Below are 22,231 nucleotides of genomic sequence, written 5' to 3'. Positions count from 1 at the left end.
CAGCCCCCCTCCGGGGGGGGAGGGAGGAGATCCCAGCAGCCCCCCCCCCCCAAGTGCCACCCCCCCCTCCCCAGCGCAGCCCCCAAACTGGGAGCACTGGGAGGAGGTGGGGGGGGGGAGGGGAGGAATAAATACAATCTTCCAATATATTAAAAACGCCCTGGGGGGGGGAGGAGGAGGTGCGGTGGGGGCGGGGGGGGTGAGGGGGGGCACCCCTGGGTGCCGCGGGGGGGTCACATCATGCCCAGCTGCAGCAGGGTGTTGGCGTACATCATGGGCTTGACATTGGGGTGAGGCTGGGGGGGGGGGAAAAGGAGAAAAAATGGGGTTGGGGGGCCCAGGGGGGGCACCCCTGAAACTGCCCCCCCCTTCCCCAAATCCCACCCCTCCTTTGCACCCCCCAAAGTCACCCCCAAGCCCCCGACTTCCCCCAAAGCCCCCCCCATAGCCTCCCACTCCCCCCAAACCCCCCCCATAGATCCCCATTCCCCCCGACCCCCCCCCCATAGCTCCCTCTAGACCCCCCCACAGCCCCTCAAAGCCCCCCCCATGCCCACAAACCCTTCTGTGCCCCCATCGCCCCCCCCGCCTGCTTACGACCCCCATGAGCATCCCCCCCCCCCCCCCCCAAAAAAAAAAAATCACCCCAAGCTGGGAAAAGGAGGGAGAGGGGGGCTGGAAATTTTGGAGGGGGTCGGGGGGATTTTGGGGGAATTTTGGTTACCGGGGGGGGTCTCAGATTTGGGGCCCCCCCCCAAAACTCACCACTGCTGTGAACTGGTGGAAGTCAGGGCGCAGGTCGCCGCCTCGCAGGTGGATGTAGGAGCCCATATTGCCCATCTGGTCACTGCGGGGGGGGGACACAGAAATTGGGGGACACCGAGAGGACCCCGCAGAGGGGGGGCAGCGAGGCCGAGAGGTGCTGGGGGGGGGGGGGGGGGCACGAAACCCAACCAAACCCCCAAAAAATAGGGACACGAGGACACGGGATGGGGACTCCGCCACCCCCCTGGGCAGCCCATCCCAATCCTAATATCCGTAATCCAGGGGTCCTGATATCCATAATCCAGGGGTCCTGATATCCATAATCCAGGGGTCCTAATATCCAAAATCCGGGGGTTCATAACATTCATAATCTGCGGTCCTAATATCCATAATCTGGAGGTCCTAAAATCCATAATATGGGGTCCCAACATCCATAATCCGGGGGTCCTAATACCCATAACTGGGGGTCCTAATACCCAATATCCGGGGGTCCTAAAATCCATAATATGGGGTCCTAACATCCATAATCCGGGGGTCCTAACATCCGTAATCTGGGGGTCCTAACATCTGTAATCTGGGGGTCCCAACATCCGTAATCTGGGGTCCCAACATCCGTAATCCGGTTTTTAACCCAATTAAGAAGTCCCAGCCGAGAACAGCCCCTTTTTTTGAGGACAAAACTGCGGGAAACGGTGCCAAAACCCTTCCCAAAACCAAGGACTCCACGCCCGCAGCCTTTCCCTCAGCCACCCAGCCCCTCGCTATCCCGGGAGGAGCTCGGGGGTCTCCGCGGGTCCCCCCGGAGCTGGAGGGGGGGGTGGCACAGCCCCCCCAGTGCCACTCACCAGTAGTTGGGCGCGGAGAAGACGGTGACACACTTGCCATCGTGGGCCACCTCGTAGCCCTCGGGCTTGACCTCGTGGCTCCGGATGATGTAGTCAAGGCGGTTGCGCTCCAAAAAACTTTTGGTGACGTCTGGCCCGAATTGGCAGCTCACCCCCCTCTTGCTGACCGAGCGCCCGTTCTGGAAAAAGGGGGGGGGGGGGCGTCACCGTCACAGCCCCCCTTCCCCCTCCCAACCAAGGGTTATTTTGGGGGGACCGAGCCCCGAGGTTGTAGGGTGGGGATCGACTCACCTGCGGCTGCGGGTCCGACCACAGCAGGTCGCACATGGGACCTGCAGGGGGGGTGTAGGGTTAGGGACCCCCCCCCCCCAAAAACCCCACAGCGGCTGGGGGGGGGGGGATACAGGGGACACCCCCCCCTAAGCCCCGAGTCCCACCTGAGTCTGGGGGCTGCCGGTTCCTCTCGAGGGTGACGCCGTCCTCGCTGAAGAGGCCGCCGTGCATGATCTGGGGGGGGGCAGGCAGGTGGGCACAGGGACACCCCCAGACCCAAATGGGGACAGCCCCCCCCCCCGAACCCACACAGGGACACCCCCAGCCCACACGGGGACAGCCCCCTGGATCCAAACGGGGATGACCCGAATGGGGACAGCGCCCAGACCCAAATTGGGATGCCCCCACCCCACACAGGGACAGCCCCCCAGGACCCACATGGGGACACCCCCAACCCAAACAGGGACAACCCAAATATGGACACCCCCCAGGACCCTGACCCCTACAGGGACATCCCCCAGACCCACACGGGAACAGCCCCCCAGATCCAAACTGGGACACACCAGACCAACACAGGGGAGGCCCCCAACCCACACAGGGACAGCCCCCCCAGACCCTAACCCAAACAGGGACGCCCCCAGGACCTACACGGGGACAGCCCCCCCAGACCCCGACCCGAACAGGGACAACCCCAGACCCACACAGGAACAGCCCCCCCAGCCCCAAATGGGGACAGCCCCCCCAGGACCCTACACAGGGACACCCAATGCCCCCCCACCCACATGGGAACAGCCCACCTGGCCCCAAATGGGGACAGCCCCCCCAGGACCCAACATGGGGACACCCAATGCCCCCCCACCCACACAGGAACAGCCCCCAGCACCCCAAATGGGGACAGGCCCCCCAGGACCCCACACGGGGACACCCAATGCCCCCCCACCCACACGGGAACAGCCCCCCAGACCCAAATGGGGATGACCCCTGGGCCCCAAATGGGGACAGCCCCCCCAGACCCCGACCCCAACAGGGACAACCCCAGACCCACATAGAAACAGCCCCCCCAGCCCCAAATGTGGACAGCCCCCCCAGGACCCCACACGGGGACACCCAATGCCCCCCGCCCACCTGGGGACAGCCCCCCCGGCCCCCCCGGGGTGACCCACCAGCACTTTGCCGTTGATGCACTGGGCCAGGGGCAGCCACTCGAAGACCTCGCTGAAGAGGGCGAACATCTGCGCCGTGTACTTGGCCTTCACCTCCCCTTCGAAGCCGTAAATCTGGTTCATGTTGTCCGTCTCGTGGTTCCCTGGGGGGACACGAAGCGGGGGGGCCCCCAAAATCAGCCCCGAGGATTAGGGACACGCCGGGCAGCCGGGACAGGGGGCGAGGCGCTGAGGATGTGGGATGGGGCACAGCCAGGGGGAGCGGGGCCTCTCGGTGGAGGACGGGGACGTGGGGCAAGGACGAGGCACCAGTGACATCGGCTCAGGGAATCCTGGGGATGGGGCAGCCCCAGGATGTCCCCCAAAAGGGACACGGGGCATGGCGCTGCGGCAGGGGACATGTGGCAGCCCTACAACCAAGGACAGGGGACGAGGCCCCAAAACCTGGCCCCAAAACCCAGGACAAGGGGCAAGTCCCCAAAATCCAGCCCCACAACCAAGGACAGGGAACGAGTCCCCAGAACCCAGGACAGGGGACAAGTCCCCAAAACCCAGCCCCACAACCAAGGACAGGGAATGAGTCCCCAAAACCCAGGACAGGCGACGAGTCCCCAAAACCCATCGCTGCAGCCAAGAGCGGGGCACACAGCCTTGTGGCCCCAGGCATGGGACCCAATCCCAGGATGTGGGGACAAAACCCCACAGCCAGGGCTGCTCAACGTAACCCCACAACCTGCCCCATCACACCCAGCACCCGTGGTGGCCCCGTTACCTCGCAGCAAGTGGAAGTGATCGGGGTAGAGCAGCTTGAAGCCGAAGAGCGTGAGGATGACCTCGACCGAGAAGGAGCCGCGGTCCACGAAGTCCCCGTTGAATATCTGCGGCTGGTTCAGGAAAAAAAAACAAAAAACTTTTCCCCCTTTTTTTTTTTTTTCCCCCCTTTTCCCCACCCCACCCCGCCACGTCCCCTCGGCCGGGGGGGGATACGTAGGGGTTGGACTCAGAGGGAGAAACCCCTGCGGGGGGACATGGACCCCCCCTCTGGGGTGGGGTGACACCGTGTGTGTGTGGCCCCATGTCCCCCCCCCCGTGTCCCCGCAGGGCATGGCGGAGCTGCACGTCATCAGGCAGCTGGTGGGGGCCAGCAGCTTCCTCCAGCGCAGCCTCTTTTGCAAGTGGGGGCTGCACGCCGGTGAGGGGGGGGCACAGGGTGACAACAGGTGACAACATCGACGTCCACTACGTCACCAAGGGCCTGCAAGGTGCGTCCCCAGAGTGTCCCCATATTGTCCCCAGGGTGTCCCCAAATAGCTCCCAAGGTGTGTCCCCAAATAGCCCCCAAGGTGTCCCCAATGTGCCTCCAGATTGTCCCCAAATTATCCCCAGAGTGTCCCCAAAGTGTCACAAAATAGCCCCCAAGGAGGGGGCTCCCCTCTGGAGCTCTCCTCAGGCCCTCCCCCCGGTACTCCCCGTCGGGAGCCCCCTGAGCACCCCCAGAGCCTTCTGAGCACCCCCAGAGCCCTCCTTAGGGCTCTCCCCTGCACTCCCGCATCCCTTGGGAGCTCTTTGACCACCCCTGAAGCCCTCTGAGCACCCCCAGACCCCTCTGAGCATTCCCAGAGTCCCCAAAGCCCTCCTCAGGGCTCCCCCCATTACACCCCCTGCCCCTCAGGAGCCCCCTGAGCACCCTCAGAGCCCTCCTCAGGACTCCCCCCTGCACCCCCACATCCCTCGGGAGCCCTTTGACCACCCCCGGAGCTCTCTGAGCACCCCCAGAGCCCCCTGAACACCCCCGAAGACCCTCTCAGGGTTCCCCCCATTACCCCCCCACCCCTCAGGATCCCCCTGAGCACCCCCAAACCCCTCCGAGCATCCCCAGAGCCCCCTAAGCCCCCCCGTAGCCCTCCTCAGGGCTCCCCCTGTTACCTTCCTGTCCCCTCAGGAGACTGCTGAGCATCCCCAAACCCCTCCGAGCACCCCCGGAGCCCTCTGAGCACCTCAGGAGCCCCATAAACCCCTATAGCCCCCCCTCAGGGCTCCCCCCGTTTCCCCCCCGTTCCTCAGGAGCCCTGTGAGCACCCCCAGACCCCTCAGAGCACTCCCGGACCCCACCCCCTCGGCCCCCCCCACGCCCCTCGGAGCCTGGCCCCGACCCCATCTCCCTCCCGAGCCCCCCCCCCCCCCAGGCGGCCCCCACCTGGCAGCCACAACTTGGGGCGCAGCAGCACCTCCAGCGTCGCCCTCTCGGGGCTCTCCTTTGAGCCCCGCACCTCCGCGGGGCCGTACAGCCCGGCCAGCACCAAGGTGTCACCTGCGCGAAGGGGGACACAGAGGGGACGGCACTGCCACCGGGCCCCGAAAAACCCCGGGGACAGAACAATAATGGATGATGCTCAGAGGGCCTTACGGGGCGAGTGAGCTTTCCAGAAACACCTTTTACCCTGATCTCCTGGGAGGCAGCAGAATTCTCCATGGGTTGGGTCAGGCCGGCATATGCGGCCCTCTGTTCTGCTCAGAAGGGAGTCACTTATGACAGTAACCCTTCTCTTCTTCTTGATGGAGGTGGTCGTGATACTGGGGAAGGCTGACTTGCCCTAGAAAACCCCTCCAACCTGGATGGACCTTCATGCACATCATCGTTTGTGTGTCCATTACTTCCAGAGTCTGTTGTTTCAGGGCACCTGAAAGGAAGGTGAGGTAGGCAAGGAGGGGTTCGCCTGCTGCCCCGAGCAGATCTAAACTTCCATCCCTTCATCACTGAGATGCACTCCTTCTGCCTGATGGCCAGAGGGTAGGGGATCCTCCATTTCCTCTGCTGTGTCTGCCTGACGCATCTGTCCCAGGGCTGGCAGAGTACAGTTCAACCTTCTCCGACTCCCTGGTGCTCCTCAGCCTGCCCACCTCCTCCCGAAGCTCTGCCAGGAGGCTGAGCAGTTCTTCTACCTGGGCGCACCTACCACAGGTGGACTCACAGGATGGGATGTCAGGGAGAATTTCTTCATGCAAAGGGTGGAACCGGCTGCCCAGGGCACTGCTGGAGTCCCAGGCCTGGAGCTATTAAAGAAATGCGTGGACTTGGCGCTAAGGGCCGTGGTTTTGTGGTGGGCCTGGTGGTGTTAGCTGAAACTTGGACTTGAGCTGAAGGCCCTTTTCCAAGCGCAAGGGTTCTGTGACTCTTTCACTGGTTGAGTAGGCGCCATGCAGTCACCGGGCCCAGGGAAAAGACGTCCTTGGTGGCCTCCAAGTTAGCTCAGCGTCATGGCACCGAGTCACTGTGAAGGAGCTGCTGGAATAACGAGACAACAACCTAGTTCTATTAAAATATATATTGCTCTTTTGAGGACTGCTGCGGGGCTAGCGGCAGCAGCACCACGGCAGTGGAAATCTCCGTCCTGACACTGCGTTATGCATTGACGCCAGGATCACGGTGGTTTCAACTGCCAGGGAATGGACCATGGGTTCCGGGTCTTTCTCTAAAGGCTGGAGGACTGCAAAAAAAAGAAGAGCAGAGATGAAAACCCACTCCTTGCAGAGATCCCCAGGCATCCCCTGCAGACCATGCCAGCCCCACTCGACTCTTCCCCAGGCCAGGAGGAGCAGGAGGGACAAAGGAATCCATTGAAAGCTGCTGCTCAGCAGTGTCCCAAATGCAGCCACCAGGCCTTCCCCACCTGCGCACCACAGGTCAAGTGGGGCACCTTCACAAGCTGGTTCCCTCACCACCTGCCTCCATCCCTTGGGAGGATTCACACACTCCAGGAATCTCCTGGACTCTTTCCTCTCGCTATTGTGCTTCCCCATGAGAGCAAGGGCTAGCAATCGTGACCCTGCTCCTAGCTGCTTGTAGGCTGTCTCATCTCCCTCTTCGTCCTGGTTGCGTGCTCTACAACAGGCTCCCACCTTCTGTCAGCCTTACTGCCCTTTCCCTTGACTCTTCCTCAGGGACACTCAACCCTTTCAGCGGCACTGCCCAGCTCCAGGCTGGGAGGCCATTCCCTGACACCGCAGGCTACCCCGTCTCCTCTCCCTCGTTCCTATGGCTGCATTGCTCCTCCGCCCCGAAGCATTTCCCTGGAGCAGGGCAAGGCACGGGGGCCTCTGCCGCTGTCCCCCCAGCCCTAGCACACCCCCCACTGCCCTCACTCACCGCTGAGGATTTCATTCAGCTTCTCCTCGCTCTGGTCCTCGCAGTAGCGCGCAGCAAGACCTAGACACAGAGATCCCATCAGAGCCCCGCTCCCCAGCACGCTCCCAGCAGCACAGCCCCTGGCCTGGCCAGCCAGGCTGTGCCCCCTCCTGCACCCTGGAGCAAGGGCCCAGTCGGGGGGCTCTGGGGGCAACAGGGCTGTGCCTCACTGCCAGGGCAGTGCCTGGGGCTGCCAAAGGCTGCCCCAAGAGGGACCCAGGGGCTGGGCTCACCAATGAATCTGACGGCCTCAAGTCGCAAGTTGGTCTGAGTGGCCTTCAGGTAGGGCTGGCTCTGCTGCAGGTATTCTTCTACTCTGCCTCTGTCCTGCTGCAGCTGGAGAGAGAGAGAACGCAGGGTCACGGGGCTTGCACACCCTCTCCAGGGTCTCCTCCAGCATCCTGGGGGCAGGGAGGGCAGAGGGGCCTGCAGAAGAGCCCCCTGGGGCTCTGTGCTGGCAGGAAGGGAGCGAGGATGCGGCTGCAGGCAGCGGGCTCTGGCCGGGCGCGTTTGCCCAGCTGGGGCAAACCAAGTTGGGTCCTTACCAAGCACTCCCCAATCCTCCACGTCTGTTCTGTCTGGGCCAAGCGCTTCAGCTCCTTGCGTCGCAGAAACTCTGCAGCCACGGCAAGAGCTTCCCCAGAGGCCTGCGGAGCAGCAGAGGTTGGGAGGTAGCAGCACAGCCTTGGGAAGGAGACCCTCTGTCCCCTCCTCTTGGCAGGGCTGCGAGCCTTTCCCAGTGCGTTAGGGGAGGCTGTGGTGGGGGGCAGCGTGCACTGGGTTCAGTGGCCAAGGCAAGGCCACGGGACAGCCACCATCGGAGGCAGCTCATGCTGCCGGCCAGAGAACCCCAGAGCAACCCTGTGGCATCAGCACACCCTTGCCCACATAACTGCTCAGCTCTGAGATCTGTACCTTTGCTACGCTCTCACTCTGGTCTCTCGTATGAAAGTAGAGTGGGAGAAGTCTCCTGTGCACTGTTCTCTCCATGTTCTTCGTCCTTTGCCACAGCACACCCTCCACCACGGCTTGGAAGAGGCAGATGGAGTGCTCCCGCACCTGGCTGGACGCCTGGCAGGGAGGAGGACAGGAGGAATTTCAGCATTAGCGTGGCCGATGTGAAGGGAGCTCCCAGCACTGTGAGATGCTTCAGCGCTGGATCCTTCCCAGAGGAGCTGCTCACGGGCAGCTGCAAGGCCTGGTGCCCGTGAAGGGCAACGCAATCGGTTGCCATCGCAGGCTGCCCGCCAGCCACCCCACTTTCGCCACCAGCCGCACCAGCCATGCCCCAGCAGAGCTCCCCAGCGCCTGGGCTGACGAGGAGACTGGGAAGGCCCTGCCTGAGTGCTGCCCACAGGGCCGGGCTGAAGGGCAGCCCTCGTTACAGGGGGCCCAGCTGAGAGCTCGGGCTCCCGCAGCACACTTACGTGGTCAAAGAGTGGCAGGAGCTTCTCAGCCAGCTGCAGAGCCAGGCCACCGTACTTCCACCTCTCCACATGAGCCACCACGTTTCTCAGCACAAGCAGGGCCTCCAGCACCATGTCTGGGTTGGTGTCCTGCAGGGCCTCCAGGATGTCTGGCAGCAAGACCTGAATTTCCCTTGCCTGTAGGAAAGACACCATTTCCCTTCCGTGAGGCAGTGAGAGATCACCCTGGGCAAAGGGCTCTGGTTCCTGAGCACCAGCCTCCTGCCTTGCTTCGTGGCAGCGGGGAGGGACGGGAGGGCAGAAGAGCAAAGCCCCAGGCTGCCAACATGGCTTTGCTTGACGATGGCCCGCTCACCTTCTTAGGGCTCTCTGACACGGTGCAGAGCCCTTTCAGAACCATCAAGCGCATCTCTGGGCTTGGGTGCCTCAGGTAGCTCTGGAGGTGCACTGGGTTACCAAAGTCCTCCAAAAAAATGTGATTCTGGGCCAGTATCTGCAAGAAAGAGCAGTGAGAGCCTGGCAGGGCCCCCTGCAGCCTCTTCTTCTCCCACCTTTGGGCAGGGATGGGGCAGCGCCAGCTGGCACCAAAGAGGCACCAGGCGCGGGGAGCTACGGGGGCTTGCCGGCCCCAGGGACCATGTGTCCGTACGTCCTGCGGGAGCTGGCAGTTTGGGGGTAGATGGGCACAGGGCTGTGCCTGTGTGCCTGAAGGGGCACACGTAGCCCTGCTGGGAACAAGGTTTCATCTGGGAACTCACAGCCAAGCGACGGATGCAGGTGTCTTCGGTGACTGCGGTGCACCAGTTGCGCAGCGGCAAGTCTTCCATGATGATGTTTAAAATCTTCTCCAAGGTCCTTGGCATGGCCAGGATCACCTCCCACATGGCCAGGTCAGTGCTGCAAGCCCAGAATCCTCTGTCAGTGAGGCTGCCTCAGCCGCAGGGCCACTTCGGTGACTGCGGTGCACCAGTTGCGCAGCGGCAAGTCTTCCATGATGATGTTTAAAATCTTCTCCAAGGTCCTTGGCATGGCCAGGATCACCTCCCACATGGCCAGGTCAGTGCTGCAAGCCCAGAATCCTCTGTCAGTGAGGCTGCCTCAGCCGCAGGGCCACAAACTGGGCCAGCCCCAGAGGACCCAGGCTGTCCTGCAGCCCCTGTGACCTGGGGAGCACTGAGGGCCCAGCCTGGGCAGGCAGGAGGGGGCTGAGCTGGTGTTCCCTGGGGGCAGGGGGACTCTGGGCTGCCTTGGACAGCTGGCTGGAACACATTGGTGGGAAGGAGGGCTGTGCTCCTTGGGGATGTCCTGCTCTTTGCCATTGGTGTGGCAAGCAGAGAGTCTCCAGGTGCATCTCCCGACGCGGAACAAGCCCTCAAGGATGTTAAGGCCAGGACCTGTCACGTGGCAGAGAGAACTGCAGCAAGTTCTTGGCTTCTTCCCTGGACATCATGTTGGTCAGCTCGAGAAGCAGGGAGTCCAGGCACTGCCGCGCCGATGCCGTGTGGATGCTGCCCAGGTTTCTCCTGATGCACTCCATGATTGTTGGCACCTTGGGGGACAAAGTGGGAATGGTGTTGCCAGCAGACCGCAGCCATTGCCACAGCTGCCACTCAAACTTTGGCCCCTTCCATTGGTGTCTGCTGGCTTCAGGTGGCTTCTGGAGCCCAAGAGACCCCGATGTGCGAGGGAGGCAGGGAGGGAGGCAGGGAAGGAGAGAGGAACCATGCCTGGAAGAGCTCAAGGGCAGGGCCATGGCCACAGGCCACTTACATCTGTCAGCCAGTAGAAAGGGTCCTCCAAGGCTGCGTCCAGCACGCTGCAGGCCCCCTGCTTGTCATGGATGCTGGAGTCTTGTAAAGCTTCAAGGGCTGTGAGGACAATGTCCAGCCTCTCAGCAGGGAAGAGATGTCCTCCAAACCCCTGTGGGAAGAAGGAGGAGCGAAGACATGCCTCACTGAGTGTCCCAAGGGTGCTGCTTAGCTGAGCAGCAAGGGCAGCTCTGGAGAGAGGACCCTCGGGGGAAGGGGTGAGGATGAGGCATATGGGGCCAGAGTGCTGGCCCTGCAGGTAACCAGGGCTTGCTGGTGGCCAGGAGGGCTGGAGCTGCTGCCGGGACACAGGGGAGCAGCCTTCGCATAGCCCCAGCCTGGAGACAAGAGGAACCCTCTCAGCAGGGCGAGTGAGGCCGTGCCAGCCCCACCGGTTCTGGACCCCTTTGCTCACACGAGATGCCTGCTGATGCTGCGGACAAGATCCCCAGCAAGGCCAGAGCTCATTACCTTGGCAATTTCACACGGAGTTGATGTTATAGAAAATGGAAGTTTTGCATACTCCAATTTCTTGTGTCTCACTGCATAATATAGCATGTCCTCTCTCAATATGCATTCTAAACAGGGAGAAACACCAAAGAGTCAGTAAGGAAGAGCATCTTTGCCAACAAGCTTGCCAAATGGTGAAAAGCACTTTCACTAGGAATGTCTGAGGAGGGAGGCTCAGACCCACGGCGAGGAGAATGGTGGGCAGGGATGTAAAGCACAAGGTGAGGAGTGCTGGGAGCAAGAGGGACCTCAGGGATGATGCAGAAGGAGGAGAAGCAATGGCGTTGGGTGCCGTGGGGGTAGCAGCGTGTCACAGACCCCCTTCTGCTCGGGGTCAGGATGTGCAGGAAGCCCCCTGACACCTGCCTTTAAGACGGCAGGGAGCAAACAGTCAGGGAGCATTCTGGAGGGCGTCACCATCCCTGGTGATGCACGGCTGGCTCTGCTGTTCACTCCTCGGGGAAGATGCGGTTTGGGAAGTGCTCATCGATCGATGGCTTAGACTGGGGGACACCACAAAACAGCGTGGTAGGTGATCTGGGGAGGGTTGGGAAGGACAGCAGCAGAGAACTGCTCCTGGACGGCAGGTGAGCGTCTAGCTTCTGTGGAAAACGATAGCCAGAATGCTGCGGGAAGCTGCTGTGAGGAGCAGAGGAGGCCAGGGAACCTGGCAGAATTCCGTGGGCAGCCTCCACCAAGCACAAAAACAATCCTTCACAATACTCAGGGAGAACAGGCAGACAAACCAGCAGATGTCTGTGTGCAGATGGACATTACCCACCACACCTTCTTACCTCTTCCTTCTCTGACGACTGTGTACATGCGATGAAGACTTTCCAAAGCTGAGTGTCTCATGGAATCATCGCCACTGCTGAAAAGCAAGAGGTGGCCCAGCAGCTTGCCCAGGATGGGGATGCGCAGGTTGAAATCTGTGGGCTCATCGTTGCCATAGTTTTCAAAGTTCCCTAAGATCTGTTTGAGGAAGGGAGGAGAGACAAAGGGCTTAGTGGAGGCAGAGCCAGCCCCTGAGAGAGCACGGCCTGGGGAGGGAAGAGCAGGGGCAAAGGAGGGACAAAGACCCTCAATTCACAGTGCTGAGGCACTCACGTGCGTTGAGGGTTGCCTCGCAGGCACCCTTGCATGGCAAGATGCTCTGGGATGCAGGAAAGGGTGGAAAATTCCTTGTGCCTTACCTTGATCACCAAATACCAGTGGATGAAAGTAATCAGCCTCTCAATCACCTTCACAGCGCTCTCACGCACATCTGAGTTTTTGGAGACAGCAAAGTCCAGCATCACCTGCGAGGAGAGAAGTTGCTGGGGGTTGACAGCGGTCTGCAAATGTGACCTGAGAGGATTCTTTGGAAATTCTTTGCAAATGCCAAACCTAGAATTAGGGTTCGGTTTAGGGTTAGGGTAAGGGTTAGGGTTAGGGTTAGGGTTGGATTAGGGTTAGGGTTTGGGTTAGGGTTGGGTTAGGTTTGGGGTTAGGGTTAGGGTTAGTGTTAGGATTGGGTTAGGGTTGTGGTTAGGTTTAGGTTTAGGGTTACGGTTAGTGTTACGGTTAGGTTAGGGTTAGGGTTAGGGTTAGGGTTACGCTTAGCGTTAGGGTTAGGGTTAGGGTTAGGTTTAGGGTTAGGGTTAGGATAAGGTTTAAGGTTAGGGTTAGGGTTAGGGTTAGGGTTAGGGTTAGGGTTAGGGTTAGGTTTAGGGTAAGTTTTAGGGTTAGGGTTAGGGTTAGGGTTAGGGTAAGTTTTAGGGTTAGGGTTAGTTTTAGGGTTAGTTTTAGGGTTAGTTTTAGGGTTAGTTTTAGGGTTAGGGTTAGTTTTAGGGTTAGTTTTAGGGTTAGTTTTAGGGTTAGTTTTGGGTTAGGGTTAGGGTTAGGGTTAGGGTTAGGGTTAGGGTTAGGGTTAGGCTTAGGGTTCATTAGGGTTAGGGTTAGGGCTTAGGGTTATGGTTAGGGGGTTAGGGTTCGGGTTCGGGGTTAGGGTTAGGTTTAGGGTTAGGGTTAGGGTTAGGGGTAGGGTTAGGGTTAGGGTCAGGGTCAGAGTCAGAGTCAGGGTAAGCGTAGTGAGATCCTCTCCTGAGCCTATGTTATTTTCCAAAGATTGATTCACGCTTTTAAGGTTTCAGGGGTAGAGCACTAGGGTTGGGTTTCAGGGTAAGTATTCTCAGGGTTTATGTTTAGGATTTTCAGTTGTTTAGGTTTGGATTTTTAAGGGTTAGTATTTTAGGGATTTGGGGGTTAAGGTTTTAAGTTTTTCAGGGTTAGTGTGTTAGGGTTTTAGAGTTTATGGGTTGTAGTGTTGAAAGGTTTTTTAGGGTTAGGGTCTTAGGGTTTTCTTTTTGGTCAATTATTTAGGGATAGGGTTTTAAAATTTTATTTTTATTTATTTATTTATTTATTTATTTATTTATTTTTTCGGGTTAGGGTTAGGGTTAGGGTTAGGGTTAGGGTTAGGGTTAGGGTTAGGGTTAGGCGGGTTAGGGTTAGGGTTAGGGTTAGGGTTCGGGTTAGGGCTCGGTTTAGGTTTAGGGTTTTGGGTTAGGGTTAGGGTTTGTTAGGGTTAGGGCTAGGGTTATGGTTAGGGGTTTAGGGTTAGGGTTAGGGGGTTAGGTTTATGGTTAGGGGTTAGGGTTAGGGGTAGGGTTAGGGTTAGGGTTAGGTTTTGGGTTAGTGTTAGGATTAGGGTTAGAGGGTTAGGCTTAGGGTTTGGGGTAGGGGTAGGGTTAGGGTCAGGGTCAGAGTCAGAGTCAGGGTAAGCGTAGTGAGATCCTCTCCTGAGCCTATGTTATTTTCCAAAGATTGATTCACTGTTTTAAGGTTTCAGGGGTAGGGCACTAGGGTTGGGTTTCAGGGTAAGTATTCTCAGGGTTTATGTTTAGGATTTTAAGTTGTTTAGGTTTGGATTTTTAAGGGTTAGTATTTTAGGGATTTGGGGGTTAAGGTTTTAAGTTTTTCAGGGTTAGTGTGTTAGGGTTTTAGAGTTTATGGGTTGTAGTGTTGAAAGGTTTTTTAGGGTTAGGGTCTTAGGGTTTTCTTTTTGGTCAATTATTTAGGGTTAGGGTTTTAAAATTTTATTTTTATTTATTTATTTATTTATTTATTTTTTCAGGTTAGGTTCTCCAGGGTTAGGGTTTTGAGTGTCCTAATTTTTTGGGTTAGGGTTTGGAGCATCTTAATTTTTTGCGTTAGGGTTTTGAGCGTCTTAATATTTTGTGTTAGTGCTTTGAGCGTCTTATTTTTTTGGATTAGTGTTTGGAGCGTTTTTGGGTTTAGGTTTTTGGGTTTTTAGGTTTTAGTTTTTGGGTTTAGGTTTTGAGAGTCCTATTTTTTGGGCTTGGGATTTGAACGTCTTAATTTTGTGGGCTTGGGATTTGAACGTCTTAATTTATTGGGTTAGGAGTTTTAGGCATAGGTCTTCAGGTGTTTAGTGTGGTAAATATTTTGGGTTATGTCTGTAGGGGTTTCGAGGATTTTTAGGGTTAGGGCTTGAGGCGTTTTTGTAAAGGTGGTAAGGGCTAGGGTTACAGTGCGTGCTGGTAAATGTAATTCTCGAAAACTCGGCCCGTGATTGGCTGTGCCGGCTGTCCAAGGAATGCTGGTAAATATAGTTTTCCGGCACCAGGCTTCCGGGAGGCCATGTTGGGTGCCCAGAGCATGCCTGGAAATGCAGGGTTAGGGTTAGGGTTAGGGTTAGGGCACATTTTAGCGTGACGCCGCCCGGACACATTTTAGGGTGGCGCCGCCCGGACACATTGTACTTGTGGGGCTGGGAGGTTGTGGGGAACATCTGGAGAAGGTGCCTGTAGGGTTTGGGGGAGCACCTACAGGGTTTGGGGTGGGATCTGTGGGGCTGGGGGTGTCTCTATGGGGCCGGGGGGGTTTTGGGGGGGATGTGACCCTATGGGGTGCCCCCCCCAGAGCCCCAACCCGCGGCTGACCTAGCATTTTAGCGTGGCCGCCGTCCACCGGCAGCTTCATGCCCGTCTTCCGCTCCCAGTGGCCCGCGGGGCGCCCGGTGGCCCTACCGGCGTCACCAGCGGCCACCTTGGGGTCAACAGCGGCGATTTTGGGGTCAACGGCAGCGGTTTTGGGGTTTCGGTCTGGGGGGTGCTGACATGCCCCCCCCCGCACCCCCGCAGGCATCCTGGCCCTGCAGCTGCCCCCGGGGGGGCTCGACGCCGAGTCCTACAGGTGAGAACCAGTCCCCTCCGCCCCCTAAATGCGCCCCCAGCCCCCCAAATGCCCCCAGAACCCCCCAAATTGACCCCCCCCAATTTATTCCCCCCCCCCCAGCGCCTGCCTCCACCTGGCCGAGATGCAGCGTCGGGTGCGGGAGGCGCTGGCGGAGCGCGAGCGGCTGCTGCGGGCACGGGTAGGACGGCGGGGGGTACAAAATTGGGGGGGGGCACCAAGGGGGGGGGGTCCATGGGGCTTGGGGGGTCCCCAAGGGTAGGGGGGAAACAAATTGAAAGGAAAACCAAGTGTGTGGGGTGCGGTTGCCGGGGGGACGCATTTGCGGGGTGCACCGGGGGGGGGAACCAAAATGAGGGGGGAACCAAGTGTGCGGAGTACGGTTGCAGGGGGGACGTATTTGTGGGGCGCACCGGGGGGGAACCAAAATGAAGGGGGAACCAAGTGTGCGGGGTGAAGTTGCCGGGGGGACGCATTTGCGGAGCACACCGGGGGGGGGACCAAAATGAGTGGGGAACCAAGTGTGCGGGGTGCGCTTGCCGGGTGGACTCATTTGCGGGGCGCACCAGGGGAGGAACCAAAATGAGTGGGGAACCAAGTGTGCGGGGTGCGGTTGCCGGGGGGACGCATTTGCGGGGCGCACCGGGGGGGGTCCATGGGGCTTGGGTTAGGGTTAGGGTTAGGGTTAGGGTTAGGGTTAGGGTTAGGGTTAGGGTTAGGGTTAGGGTTAGGGTTAGGGTTAGGGTTAGGGTTAGGGTTAAGGTTAGGGTTAGGCGGGTTAGGGTTAGGGTTAGGGTTAGGGTTCGGGTTAGGGCTCGGTTTAGGTTTAGGGTTTTGGGTTAGGGTTAGGGTTTGTTAGGGTTAGGGCTAGGGTTATGGTTAGGGGGTTAGGGTTAGGGTTAGGGGGTTAGGTTTATGGTTAGGGGTTAGGGTTAGGGGTAGGGTTAGGGTTAGGGTTAGGTTTTGGGTTAGTGTTAGGGTTAGGGTTAGAGGGTTAGGCTTAGGGTTTGGGGTAGGGTTAGGGTTAGGGTCAGGGTCAGAGTCAGAGTCAGGGTAAGCGTAGTGAGATCCTCTCCTGAGCCTATGTTATTTTCCAAAGATTGATTCACTGTTTTAAGGTTTCAGGGGTAGGGCACTAGGGTTGGGTTTCAGGGTAAGTATTCTCAGGGTTTATGTTTAGGATTTTAAGTTGTTTAGGTTTGGATTTTTAAGGGTTAGTATTTTAGGGATTTGGGGGTTAAGGTTTTAAGTTTTTCAGGGTTAGTGTGTTAGGGTTTTAGAGTTTATGGGTTGTAGTGTTGAAAGGTTTTTTAGGGTTAGGGTCTTAGGGTTTTCTTTTTGGTCAATTATTTAGGGTTAGGGTTTTAAAATTTTATTTTTATTTATTTATTTATTTATTTATTTTTTCAGGTTAGGTTCTCCAGGGTTAGGGTTTTGAGTGTCCTAATTTTTTGGGTTAGGGTTTGGAGCATCTTAATTTTTTGCGTTAGGGTTTTGAGCGTCTTAATATTTTGTGTTAGTGCTTTGAGCGTCTTATTTTTTTGGATTAGTGTTTGGAGCGTTTTTGGGTTTAGGTTTTTGGGTTTTTAGGTTTTAGTTTTTGGGTTTAGGTTTTGAGAGTCCTATTTTTTGGGCTTGGGATTTGAACGTCTTAATTTTGTGGGCTTGGGATTTGAACGTCTTAATTTATTGGGTTAGGAGTTTTAGGCATAGGTCTTCAGGTGTTTAGTGTGGTAAATATTTTGGGTTATGTCTGTAGGGGTTTCGAGGATTTTTAGGGTTAGGGCTTGAGGCGTTTTTGTAAAGGTGGTAAGGGCTAGGGTTACAGTGCGTGCTGGTAAATGTAATTCTCGAAAACTCGGCCCGTGATTGGCTGTGCCGGCTGTCCAAGGAATGCTGGTAAATATAGTTTTCCGGCACCAGGCTTCCGGGAGGCCATGTTGGGTGCCCAGAGCATGCCTGGAAATGCAGGGTTAGGGTTAGGGTTAGGGTTAGGGCACATTTTAGCGTGACGCCGCCCGGACACATTTTAGGGTGGCGCCGCCCGGACACATTGTACTTGTGGGGCTGGGAGGTTGTGGGGAACATCTGGAGAAGGTGCCTGTAGGGTTTGGGGGAGCACCTACAGGGTTTGGGGTGGGATCTGTGGGGCTGGGGGTGTCTCTATGGGGCCGGGGGGGTTTTGGGGGGGATGTGACCCTATGGGGTGCCCCCCCCAGAGCCCCAACCCGCGGCTGACCTAGCATTTTAGCGTGGCCGCCGTCCACCGGCAGCTTCATGCCCGTCTTCCGCTCCCAGTGGCCCGCGGGGCGCCCGGTGGCCCTACCGGCGTCACCAGCGGCCACCTTGGGGTCAACAGCGGCGATTTTGGGGTCAACGGCAGCGGTTTTGGGGTTTCGGTCTGGGGGGTGCTGACATGCCCCCCCCCGCACCCCCGCAGGCATCCTGGCCCTGCAGCTGCCCCCGGGGGGGCTCGACGCCGAGTCCTACAGGTGAGAACCAGTCCCCTCCGCCCCCTAAATGCGCCCCCAGCCCCCCAAATGCCCCCAGAACCCCCCAAATTGACCCCCCCCAATTTATTCCCCCCCCCCCAGCGCCTGCCTCCACCTGGCCGAGATGCAGCGTCGGGTGCGGGAGGCGCTGGCGGAGCGCGAGCGGCTGCTGCGGGCACGGGTAGGACGGCGGGGGGTACAAAATTGGGGGGGGGCACCAAGGGGGGGGGGTCCATGGGGCTTGGGGGGTCCCCAAGGGTAGGGGGGAAACAAATTGAAAGGAAAACCAAGTGTGTGGGGTGCGGTTGCCGGGGGGACGCATTTGCGGGGTGCACCGGGGGGGGGAACCAAAATGAGGGGGGAACCAAGTGTGCGGAGTACGGTTGCAGGGGGGACGTATTTGTGGGGCGCACCGGGGGGGAACCAAAATGAAGGGGGAACCAAGTGTGCGGGGTGAAGTTGCCGGGGGGACGCATTTGCGGAGCACACCGGGGGGGGGACCAAAATGAGTGGGGAACCAAGTGTGCGGGGTGCGCTTGCCGGGTGGACTCATTTGCGGGGCGCACCAGGGGAGGAACCAAAATGAGTGGGGAACCAAGTGTGCGGGGTGCGGTTGCCGGGGGGACGCATTTGCGGGGCGCACCGGGGGGGGTCCATGGGGCTTGGGTTAGGGTTAGGGTTAGGGTTAGGGTTAGGGTTAGGGTTAGGGTTAGGGTTAGGGTTAGGGTTAGGGTTAGGGTTAGGCGGGTTAGGGTTAGGGTTAGGGTTAGGGTTCGGGTTAGGGCTCGGTTTAGGTTTAGGGTTTTGGGTTAGGGTTAGGGTTTGTTAGGGTTAGGGCTAGGGTTATGGTTAGGGGGTTAGGGTTAGGGTTAGGGGGTTAGGTTTATGGTTAGGGGTTAGGGTTAGGGGTAGGGTTAGGGTTAGGGTTAGGTTTTGGGTTAGTGTTAGGGTTAGGGTTAGAGGGTTAGGCTTAGGGTTTGGGGTAGGGTTAGGGTTAGGGTCAGGGTCAGAGTCAGAGTCAGGGTAAGCGTAGTGAGATCCTCTCCTGAGCCTATGTTATTTTCCAAAGATTGATTCACTGTTTTAAGGTTTCAGGGGTAGGGCACTAGGGTTGGGTTTCAGGGTAAGTATTCTCAGGGTTTATGTTTAGGATTTTAAGTTGTTTAGGTTTGGATTTTTAAGGGTTAGTATTTTAGGGATTTGGGGGTTAAGGTTTTAAGTTTTTCAGGGTTAGTGTGTTAGGGTTTTAGAGTTTATGGGTTGTAGTGTTGAAAGGTTTTTTAGGGTTAGGGTCTTAGGGTTTTCTTTTTGGTCAATTATTTAGGGTTAGGGTTTTAAAATTTTATTTTTATTTATTTATTTATTTATTTATTTTTTCAGGTTAGGTTCTCCAGGGTTAGGGTTTTGAGTGTCCTAATTTTTTGGGTTAGGGTTTGGAGCATCTTAATTTTTTGCGTTAGGGTTTTGAGCGTCTTAATATTTTGTGTTAGTGCTTTGAGCGTCTTATTTTTTTGGATTAGTGTTTGGAGCGTTTTTGGGTTTAGGTTTTTGGGTTTTTAGGTTTTAGTTTTTGGGTTTAGGTTTTGAGAGTCCTATTTTTTGGGCTTGGGATTTGAACGTCTTAATTTTGTGGGCTTGGGATTTGAACGTCTTAATTTATTGGGTTAGGAGTTTTAGGCATAGGTCTTCAGGTGTTTAGTGTGGTAAATATTTTGGGTTATGTCTGTAGGGGTTTCGAGGATTTTTAGGGTTAGGGCTTGAGGCGTTTTTGTAAAGGTGGTAAGGGCTAGGGTTACAGTGCGTGCTGGTAAATGTAATTCTCGAAAACTCGGCCCGTGATTGGCTGTGCCGGCTGTCCAAGGAATGCTGGTAAATATAGTTTTCCGGCACCAGGCTTCCGGGAGGCCATGTTGGGTGCCCAGAGCATGCCTGGAAATGCAGGGTTAGGGTTAGGGTTAGGGTTAGGGCACATTTTAGCGTGACGCCGCCCGGACACATTTTAGGGTGGCGCCGCCCGGACACATTGTACTTGTGGGGCTGGGAGGTTGTGGGGAACATCTGGAGAAGGTGCCTGTAGGGTTTGGGGGAGCACCTACAGGGTTTGGGGTGGGATCTGTGGGGCTGGGGGTGTCTCTATGGGGCCGGGGGGGTTTTGGGGGGGATGTGACCCTATGGGGTGTCCCCCCCAGAGCCCCAACCCGCGGCTGACCTAGCATTTTAGCGTGGCCGCCGTCCACCGGCAGCTTCATGCCCGTCTTCCGCTCCCAGTGGCCCGCGGGGCGCCCGGTGGCCCTACCGGCGTCACCAGCGGCCACCTTGGGGTCAACAGCGGCGATTTTGGGGTCAACGGCAGCGGTTTTGGGGTTTCGGTCTGGGGGGTGCTGACATGCCCCCCCCCGCACCCCCGCAGGCATCCTGGCCCTGCAGCTGCCCCCGGGGGGGCTCGACGCCGAGTCCTACAGGTGAGAACCAGTCCCCTCCGCCCCCTAAATGCGCCCCCAGCCCCCCAAATGCCCCCAGAACCCCCCAAATTGACCCCCCCCAATTTATTCCCCCCCCCCCAGCGCCTGCCTCCACCTGGCCGAGATGCAGCGTCGGGTGCGGGAGGCGCTGGCGGAGCGCGAGCGGCTGCTGCGGGCACGGGTAGGACGGCGGGGGGTACAAAATTGGGGGGGGGCACCAAGGGGGGGGGGTCCATGGGGCTTGGGGGGTCCCCAAGGGTAGGGGGGAAACAAATTGAAAGGAAAACCAAGTGTGTGGGGTGCGGTTGCCGGGGGGACGCATTTGCGGGGTGCACCGGGGGGGGGAACCAAAATGAGGGGGGAACCAAGTGTGCGGAGTACGGTTGCAGGGGGGACGTATTTGTGGGGCGCACCGGGGGGGAACCAAAATGAAGGGGGAACCAAGTGTGCGGGGTGAAGTTGCCGGGGGGACGCATTTGCGGAGCACACCGGGGGGGGGACCAAAATGAGTGGGGAACCAAGTGTGCGGGGTGCGCTTGCCGGGTGGACTCATTTGCGGGGCGCACCAGGGGAGGAACCAAAATGAGTGGGGAACCAAGTGTGCGGGGTGCGGTTGCCGGGGGGACGCATTTGCGGGGCGCACCGGGGGGGGTCCATGGGGCTTGGGTTAGGGTTAGGGTTAGGGTTAGGGTTAGGGTTAGGGTTAGGGTTAGGGTTAGGGTTAGGGTTAGGGTTAGGGTTAGGGTTAGGGTTAGGGTTAGGGTTAAGGTTAGGGTTAGGCGGGTTAGGGTTAGGGTTAGGGTTAGGGTTCGGGTTAGGGCTCGGTTTAGGTTTAGGGTTTTGGGTTAGGGTTAGGGTTTGTTAGGGTTAGGGCTAGGGTTATGGTTAGGGGGTTAGGGTTAGGGTTAGGGGGTTAGGTTTATGGTTAGGGGTTAGGGTTAGGGGTAGGGTTAGGGTTAGGGTTAGGTTTTGGGTTAGTGTTAGGGTTAGGGTTAGAGGGTTAGGCTTAGGGTTTGGGGTAGGGTTAGGGTTAGGGTCAGGGTCAGAGTCAGAGTCAGGGTAAGCGTAGTGAGATCCTCTCCTGAGCCTATGTTATTTTCCAAAGATTGATTCACTGTTTTAAGGTTTCAGGGGTAGGGCACTAGGGTTGGGTTTCAGGGTAAGTATTCTCAGGGTTTATGTTTAGGATTTTAAGTTGTTTAGGTTTGGATTTTTAAGGGTTAGTATTTTAGGGATTTGGGGGTTAAGGTTTTAAGTTTTTCAGGGTTAGTGTGTTAGGGTTTTAGAGTTTATGGGTTGTAGTGTTGAAAGGTTTTTTAGGGTTAGGGTCTTAGGGTTTTCTTTTTGGTCAATTATTTAGGGTTAGGGTTTTAAAATTTTATTTTTATTTATTTATTTATTTATTTATTTTTTCAGGTTAGGTTCTCCAGGGTTAGGGTTTTGAGTGTCCTAATTTTTTGGGTTAGGGTTTGGAGCATCTTAATTTTTTGCGTTAGGGTTTTGAGCGTCTTAATATTTTGTGTTAGTGCTTTGAGCGTCTTATTTTTTTGGATTAGTGTTTGGAGCGTTTTTGGGTTTAGGTTTTTGGGTTTTTAGGTTTTAGTTTTTGGGTTTAGGTTTTGAGAGTCCTATTTTTTGGGCTTGGGATTTGAACGTCTTAATTTTGTGGGCTTGGGATTTGAACGTCTTAATTTATTGGGTTAGGAGTTTTAGGCATAGGTCTTCAGGTGTTTAGTGTGGTAAATATTTTGGGTTATGTCTGTAGGGGTTTCGAGGATTTTTAGGGTTAGGGCTTGAGGCGTTTTTGTAAAGGTGGTAAGGGCTAGGGTTACAGTGCGTGCTGGTAAATGTAATTCTCGAAAACTCGGCCCGTGATTGGCTGTGCCGGCTGTCCAAGGAATGCTGGTAAATATAGTTTTCCGGCACCAGGCTTCCGGGAGGCCATGTTGGGTGCCCAGAGCATGCCTGGAAATGCAGGGTTAGGGTTAGGGTTAGGGTTAGGGCACATTTTAGCGTGACGCCGCCCGGACACATTTTAGGGTGGCGCCGCCCGGACACATTGTACTTGTGGGGCTGGGAGGTTGTGGGGAACATCTGGAGAAG

At 57.1% G+C, this 22,231-nt stretch overlaps 1 protein-coding gene across 1 annotated transcript; it reads right to left on the bottom strand.

The window, feature by feature from the left end:
* Window positions 1-4,410, bottom strand: LOC140000285 (serine/threonine-protein phosphatase 5-like). Its single transcript, XM_072030129.1, has 8 exons — window positions 4,034-4,410; window positions 3,819-3,924; window positions 3,047-3,189; window positions 2,048-2,117; window positions 1,902-1,942; window positions 1,611-1,789; window positions 766-847; window positions 1-296 (listed from the first exon to the last, which is right to left on the bottom strand). Exons 1-8 carry the CDS (start codon window positions 4,274-4,276, stop codon window positions 234-236), a joined length of 927 nt encoding a protein of 308 aa, XP_071886230.1. The 5' UTR covers window positions 4,277-4,410; the 3' UTR covers window positions 1-233.
* Window positions 4,411-22,231: the final 17,821 nt, after the last annotated feature.

This window comes from Anas platyrhynchos, chromosome 33 (genome assembly GCF_047663525.1).
Source record: "Anas platyrhynchos isolate ZD024472 breed Pekin duck chromosome 33, IASCAAS_PekinDuck_T2T, whole genome shotgun sequence".
NCBI lineage: Eukaryota > Metazoa > Chordata > Aves > Anseriformes > Anatidae > Anas > Anas platyrhynchos.
Note: the sequence above shows the minus strand (reverse complement) of the source record. Positions and strands in the feature narration are given on the sequence as shown.

What these genes read in the sequence shown, in the direction of transcription:
- LOC140000285 (XM_072030129.1), bottom strand. Translation starts at nt 4,276, where the DNA reads ATGTTGTCACCTGTTGTCACCCTGTGCCCCCCCCTCACCGGCGTGCAG. An exon ending in GCATCAACGGCAAAGTGCTG is followed by an intron (nt 2,118 to 3,046) that starts GTGGGTCACCCC and finishes GCCCCCCCCCAG; the next exon opens with ATCATGCACGGCGGCCTCTT. An exon ending in GGTCGGACCCGCAGCCGCAG is followed by an intron (nt 1,790 to 1,901) that starts GTGAGTCGATCC and finishes CCCTTTTTCCAG; the next exon opens with AACGGGCGCTCGGTCAGCAA.